The following is a 7,692-nucleotide window of genomic DNA, read 5'->3' as shown; positions in this document are numbered from 1 at the left end:
AAAAAAAAAAAAAAAAAGAGAGAGAGAGAGAGAGTGAGAGTTTTGGCTCATCGTTCTCCCACTCTGCACCACCCTTTCCCTCACTCCCACTGCAGGGAAGATTAAACCCTATGTAACTGCTGTTGGTCATCACACCGTGCACCACCAGTGTTCAAGTTGCAAATGGAAGGTGTTTGGACACAATGGTAACTTAGGTGCAGAATGAGATGAGCGGTACGGGGACCTGATTGATTTTAGCCAAGAAGGAGAGAAGGAAGAGGAGGTGAGAGGGGACCATCAAAGAGTTTAAAACCATGACTGATGAAATGAGGCACAAGGTTTGCAGGATCTGGGCCCTGTCACTGGAATCAGTCTATCCACCAGCATTTTGCCTTATCTCAACATTTTTCACGGAGGGGCATGGGGGCACCATATTTATTACCTACATAAGTTTCCAGTTCCCATTGTTTTYTTCCTCACCAGAGGAAAGCCACCACTCATTGCTCGCAGCTGCTGACAACATAATCTGTTCTACAGTAACCAGTGATAAAGCAAAAAAGGATAAAGGGTTGGGCATGCAAGGATGAGGGAAGCTAAGTCTTCAGCATCAAGCAACTCATTTTAGACAAGTAATCCCAGTTAATAAACAAGAATGAGAAAGATAAAAAGTTAACAAGCTATTCTGCAAGTATTATTTCAATCTAGTTTTTCATGGAAACTATGTTATGTTGATTTTTCTCTTGTCTAATAGGATACCATATCCTTTCAAAGCTTTTGCTCCAGCTGAAGCTCTGTTCTGCATGGACTCTCCATGTGCAGGGTAGCTGAGCCAATACTGTAATCTTTCCCAACAGGACATTACTAGTTTTCCTCTTCTTCATCCAGCCACAATTTTCATGAAAGTTGCAGGAACTTAATGCTTCCCCACTTTCTGCCAAGTCTAAAATCGCCCAAAAGGCTTAGAGGAGGACTGAACATAAAGTCTAATAGCTAGCACARTGATGTGGCTTTATTCCTTTAGACATAAGCTACTAAAAGTGATGGGGTGATCACAGACATAGACCAGTAATTATAGTCTATCTTACTATCTTACTCCAGGCCTGGGACTAAAGAAAACAGATTATTTTAATCTAGTCCACATCATTAAATCAGCCCTCCCCAAGGCTGGTATTCTCCTGCGAGCTAAGGTGAGATAAGCTAGCCATGCAGACTGAACCATCTTTCTAGCACAACCTGTTGTGTCCTCCCTCTCTCCCCACGAAATAGAGGATTTTAGGTGTGGGACTGGTAATTAAGCTGTAGCTGAATTGTCTCTATGATAAAAATTCAGTCTAAAGCGGTAAGTTGCACAAACTCAGAGAGCATGCTCTCCAAGTGATTTATTCCTTTGCACTTGTAGTGGATTTCTGCAGGCATAATCTGAAGGGCTGCTCAGCMCCTCCAGCTCATTATGAAGTGATTCAAGGACAGCTTCCACCCAGAAGCCTTGGTCCAAGTCCTCGCCCAGGGAGTGTACTCAAGGTTGGAAGCTGTACACACACATTCACCTTTCATCACCTTGGAGCTGCAAGCACAGCGGATACATAGGACACACAGCATCACAAGCACTATCAATCATCCAGCTTTTGGCACAACCATATTTCTGATTCTTGCACCATCCTTGAAAAGAAAAACGCCAACATGAGCAAAAGGCTGCCACAAAGGAGGTCCTTGCTGTGAATGAATATTTGCTTGAAAGACAGCCTGAATGCAATTCAGTTTTGTATGAACAGAGCCCGTTCCAGAGCAAGTGTTGCCTTTGTGGAAAAAACAGTGACTCTACAGATGCAAACAATGGAGCTACATGCTTTTGCATTGCTTGTTCTGTCACTAACTGACATCAGCCACTGTTAATCACGGCCTGAAATGTATATCTAAGAAACAGTGACACAAACACAGACAAGTTCCTTCATGAAGCCTTTTATATGGGGGAAGTGAAAGAGAAGAAGAACTGCTCCTCAGGCTAGCTAGTGGCACTGAAATAAATGGATCAGGCATCAGAGTTTCAGCAGGCACAAAAGGTGAAATCTCCATCTCCTGGCGCAATTAAAAGTCAATCGGATTAGTAGCCTTCAGTGCTATTTATAGAAACTCTGCTGTGTGCACAACATTATCGAAATACAGGGGTCAAGTCTCTGTCTTCCCCTCTGCTGTTAAAGTTAATAGGAGCTTTGCCAATCAACTCTGTGGCAACAGAGTCTAAATCTAAAATAGATGATACCCAGGACTATGTTCAGTTGACGGCTCAAACAAGTCTTTTCCTGAAGCCAAAGAAAGTTCTTCCCGTACAGTATGGATTTGATCTTGGGACAGGTAAAACAGGAGAGTTAGATACAAAGGTAGTAAAAGTCAAAGACAGAAAGGTAGAGAGGTAGCCTGAACGTCACAGGGAGCTTCTTCCTTTTCTTTCTGTCATAAGTTGCACTATTCAGATTGAAATCTAGGGGGCTGTGTCCCACAGCATCTCTTAGTCTTCTGTTTTAGCAGAACTGGCTGTTTTCCAATGAATGATTCTCCTTCTAACACCAAGTAAATGAATCATGTGGGAATACGCKTATGAAAAAGTACACGATGGGACACCTGCGCAAGAAGCACTGTTGTTATGTGACTGAATGTGTTTGAAAACAGAGTGCAGATATTCTAGCCAGTTTGGACAGATCTCACTGAACATCAGCTTCTCTTTTCCTGAGTTTCCCTGGCTTTCCTACAGGCTTGAAATGTTGTTTCTAGAATTGTTTCTTTTCTATTCATTCATTATCACGCTCCTGTCCTGAATTCTGCCRTAGGCTACCTTTTTCCTTTTTAGCTAACTCTAGGAAGAAGGTACCTGATTCTGCTCTCTTAAAAATGTGTAAATCAGAAATCTGAAATCAATGGAAAGTGGCCGTGAATTCTTTTTATACACAGAGAAGCACCGCAGTGAGTTCCTGCACTCCTCAGTATTGCTGAGAGAGCAGTCTGCAGAGTGGGGATATTTCCTGGCTTCATTCATGACTTCTCTGTAGACATTACCCAGCAGGAAGCTAATGATGGCTTCTGTGTATGCCTGTATTTGTAACAGGAATTGAGCTGAGATTCTCACTTGTTATTTCAAACAACTCATGATTCTGACCAGCCATTAGATGGTACTAACGATTCATTGCTCCTATGTTGGGCCTCCAAGAATGGCATTTTGATCCAGACTGAGGAATTAGGAGCAGGAACAAAGTAGGAACTRTTAGGTAGGGGCAGAGCTGCCGTGCATCTGATCTAGTGCACTGTCACAGAGAGTGGCCAGAGCCAGATGCTTCAGGGCATCAAGGTAAGACTCCAGAGAGAATCTCTCTTCAAATTTAGGGCCGTCTTAGCTTTAGAGGGGTCTTGGGCATGGCARGTGCCTACATGCTGAAGACATGACACAACATGTGCATGAGATCCAGACTTGTGCACCTGGAGACAGATCTCACCAGCCCTGTGCAAGTGTCTGTCAAGCTGTGGGGCTACAGCCTGGCCCTGGGGCTCTGCCTGTTTGGTGTTACCTYGATCTCTTCTAGATTGGCTTCAGATTTGGAACATGAATCTTACTTTCAGATGCATTACCACTAATTCCAATGACCCTTGGTATCCTCAATTACCATTTGGTTTTACAATCCTTTATTAAACTTAGTTAACCTCTTTGGCCTGCTAACCTCCTGCAGTAAGGACTTCCGCCACCTAATGACATATCACATGGAAATGCATGTCCTATTGCCCTTCCTAAGTTGCCTTCACTTCTAATTTCCTTTAAAGTTTTCATGTTCTTGTATTAATGAGTTGGTATCCCTAAAGTCTGGAGGAGACTTTGAAGTGGATAGATATARTGTCTATTTTCAAACATTGCTACCAAATACTGAGCTAAGTCCAAACCAGTAGTCTGCAGGCAAAAGTGTCCATGATCTATTCTCYCTCATTCTCCATAGCCAGCCAATCCTATCTGCACTGACTTTTCAAATGTCCATCTTTACAGTATTTTTTCTCAGAAAGGAGAAATGGAGAAACACAGACAGAAACTGACAGGTAAAAAAAAGAGTATTCACCCTCTAACTGACAATCTCACAAGCAATCGTTGAGACACACTGATTTCTAAAGGACCTCCGTTTCATTTAAGAATGCTTTTCTATTTATTTTCAGCACAACTAACACCAATTCTGAGATGCTAAACCCTGTCGTACTGCCAAATCTTTGTGACACGGACAAGCAATTTATCAACTGATGTGAAGGGACTTTTAACCTCGTGCCTTTTTCCTGCTGCTCTCCATAACATACTTTCAAGTTGGTTACATACCAGGCACTATGAAACATTTGTGGGAGTGGAGCTCATCTCAGTTTCTTTCTCTTGCAGAACATTGTCGAAGATCAAGCGTACCAAATTCTGCAGTTACAGAGCATTAACCAGGTAGAATATTAATAAGAATAGAAGAAAATACTCCAGATTTTTTCCTCCTCACTTTCCCCGCAAAGCTCTGCCTTTCAATTCACAGACTCAGAATTAGGTGACATAATGGTGCAGGACATTTACTCAGGGAAACCTTTGAAAATGCAGAACAAGTCCCTGAAAGGCAATGCCATTACTGAGTGCAGAGTCCAGCCCATCCAACAGCTTTCATAAAGTCAAGCCCTGATTTTCAATAAAAGCAACTGCCTCTTTCAACTGCCAGCCTTGAGCAGACATTGCTCTTCCTGCCCTAGACTAGGGAGCTTCAATGCTGTGTTCACTTGGTCATCAGATCCACTCTTTTTTTGTCTGCAATACTGATTGCTCTTGAGTAACATGCAATGATCAGAACAGTTTTACAATAATGAGCTTTACTCCTTCCTACAGTCCTCAGCACATTTTTAAATGAAAGAATCAGCTTACCCTTAAGAGCCACAAACAAACACGAGGAGCTTAAGATACAAGCAATTCAGTAGCCTGAAGTATTGTGCATGCTGGGCAATCATAAATTTAAAGTGAAAATCCCTACAGATTTTGTTTTGCATTAGATATTAAATAAAACCCACTTGCGAAGCCAGATTAGTAAGAAACCTTTTGGGCTGTTGCATTTTTTAAGGAAATCAAAACAGGATTAAAACATCTTTTCAAGACTCACTGTCATTTTATCTGGGTAAATAAGCTTAGAGYGCCTAACAGTCAATTTATAATGAAGGCTTTTGTTCTCACTAGTGTGATGCAGCCCTGCAAATTTGCCCACAGCTGCAGCAGTTTCAGATGGTTCTGACAGGTAAAGAAAATACTGTTTATTTCTGTCGTTGCCATTAATCTACACCGTAAAGAATTAGCAATTACATTTTGTGCCCAAGCAGATAAATTTTCTGGAGGGTCCTGACAAGGCTGGCATAGAATAACATGCATTTATCACTTCTACAGGGTGGATCCTGTTGTGAGGGTCCAAAACAGGAAGGGTTTTTCTCAGCTGTTAGGCTGGAAAATGAACGGGAYATAAAGGCTAAAGCAGTAATAACAACCATGATAAAAAAGGAACAAGGATTTCAGGATATAGCCTAGTTACAGTTTTACTAGAGTAAAGACCAAAAAATCACAGTGCAGTGCTGCACTGATTCAGTTCTCATAGTTACTCTGAACTTTATTTCTATGAAGCTGTAGTCAGGATATGACCATGCTTTAAAACCCTCGGATTTGGGCTTATATAATGACTTGTGCTTTCGAGCTGCTCCAGAGCAAAGGGTTTCAGATGCTCCTCAAGACTTGCTAGTTAAGAAAAAATCGTTTGCAGAATAAGGTACTACTTGAGGACAAGTAGCAGAATCCAGCTGTAAGTGTCTTATTATATTGGTCAGAAACTGTGAGAAGCAAAAAAGAGAAATCCTGGTGAAACTATTACATACAGGTCACGTCTGCTCAGCTTCTCACTCAGGTAGGCTGGCAGATGGTCAGCAAATAGTCTCACTTCTACAATGCAACCTACACAGGTTTTAAGTGTGGAAATTAGCATCCAATTATTCTCAAGCGCTTATACTCTCCAAGGAAGCAAGTTACCTCTATTTTAACTCTGCTTAGGATCTATTTGCTCACAYGCGTAAACCAGTCTTGCAGGCACTATATCTCGTGTACACAGGCAGAATGGTAAGCCAGGAAAGAGTACTAGAAGCATGAAATAATGCAAATTCCCAGGCAGGGAGTTGCATGGCTTCCAACTTTTACAAGAGATAGGGAGGAGATAGTCAAGTGAGAAAGGCATAAAGCATGTCTGAAAAAGAAGATGATTTTCCCCACCCCCATCTAAAAGCCTGTCATGAAAAATGTGCCTCATGGCACATCAGTCAGCTGCATAAACCATTAGAGAATGCTATAGCCCATTGAGCAGCTAGCTCTGATCCGTGAGACCTATGGGTATGACGCTCCCGGCAGGGCTGTGGATATTCAACTGATTTGATGGCAGGCCCTGCTTCTCCCTAAGATGAGCCCATTCCTTCCCTCCTTACCCCTGTCACCACCACCATGGATAGACACAAAGAAAGAGAGGCTGGCTGCATAGAAGACATTGGCACTATCCATGGGACAGGCAGGATGCATACCTGAGCCAGGCTGCTCTCGGATGAGTGCACTGGCTTTCCTTAGCAGAGCACAGAAGCCCATGAAGGGGAAAGAAGAAATGGGGCAAAAGCTGTTTTGTTCAAGATTTCAACACAGGTGACAGGATCTGTGCCAAAAATAGATATGGGTATCAGCCAAGTCTAACCTTGCAAACCTTCCTCATGCAAGGATCCTTTATTATCACGGGTAGCAGGACTATCCTGGGCTGTAAGGTTATCTGCATATCAGAGCTTGATCCCACAAGCTGGAGTCTGCAGCTGCTGCCTGCAGTTGTATTGTGTTAAATACAAATGTTGCTGTATATATTACTGTATGGAAGTTGCCTGCCTGAAAATACAGGAACTACTTTAAATTGCCATCAAATGGGGAGAAAAATGCCCTGAGGTGGCACTTTGYGTTTTGGCGAGGTTGTGTATGTTTCATTCTCCGGTGTAGTGGACGGAAACTTCCCTGGCTCAGCCTCAGCCTGTACTGAGGAACATTTCTGCAAGGCTGTAGCAGCTTCCACTCAGCAGTTCTCCCTCCAGCTAGTGCAAGTGGGAGCCTGGGCCCAATGGTAAGCCTGCACAGCTCCTGCTATCCGTCCCGCAGGACAGATCAGGTGGATCAGGTGGGGTTGCCTCCTGCCACGTGTTCGTAGTGACTTAAGTTGTATTTTTAAAAGCAAACGGCATGTGAAATACTCCCCCCCCCCGCCCCACATCATTTCTCCTTGCAAGTGGGGATCACGGTGCCTGCTGGGGGGGCCCAAGGCCCCCATGCCCATAGGTGCCCTGCTCCACGGAGCAGTGCCTGGACTGCTGCCATGCCACATCCGCACGGCCCTGAGGCRGGGGGTGGTGGTGACACCCTCGGGCTTGCACACGGGGCCGCAGCCGGCCCCAGCCCCCCGCTTCCCCGGGGCCTGCCGGGGGGCGCCGCGCCCGCCCGCGCAGCCCCCGCGGCGGCCCCCGCGCAGCCCGGCGCGCACGTCTCACCTGCTCGGGCCCCTGGAAGCAGATCCTGCAGAGCGGGGTGCGGATGCCGCTGTCGACGCTGCTGCCCAGCGAGTAGCGGTCCTCGGCCTTGCCTTTGGCGAAGTCGTCCGAGGAGGTGCTGCT

The 7,692-nt window shown here is 44.5% G+C and overlaps 1 protein-coding gene across 1 annotated transcript in view; it reads right to left on the bottom strand.

The window, feature by feature from the left end:
- Positions 1-7,692, bottom strand: part of MARCHF4 (membrane associated ring-CH-type finger 4) — a 109,922-nt gene that overhangs the window by 101,858 nt on the left and 372 nt on the right. The window contains exon 2 of the mRNA XM_085311050.1: positions 7,570-7,690. Within this exon, the coding sequence (XP_085167176.1) occupies positions 7,570-7,690 (121 nt within the window). The remainder of the gene's footprint in view (positions 1-7,569; positions 7,691-7,692) is intronic.

The sequence above is a fragment of the Rhea americana genome, unplaced genomic scaffold (genome assembly GCF_003343005.1).
Source record: "Rhea americana isolate MKP2758 unplaced genomic scaffold, rheAme1 scaffold_33, whole genome shotgun sequence".
NCBI lineage: Eukaryota > Metazoa > Chordata > Aves > Rheiformes > Rheidae > Rhea > Rhea americana.
The sequence above is the reverse complement of the archived record's forward strand: the minus strand, read 5'-3'. Positions and strand labels throughout refer to the sequence as shown.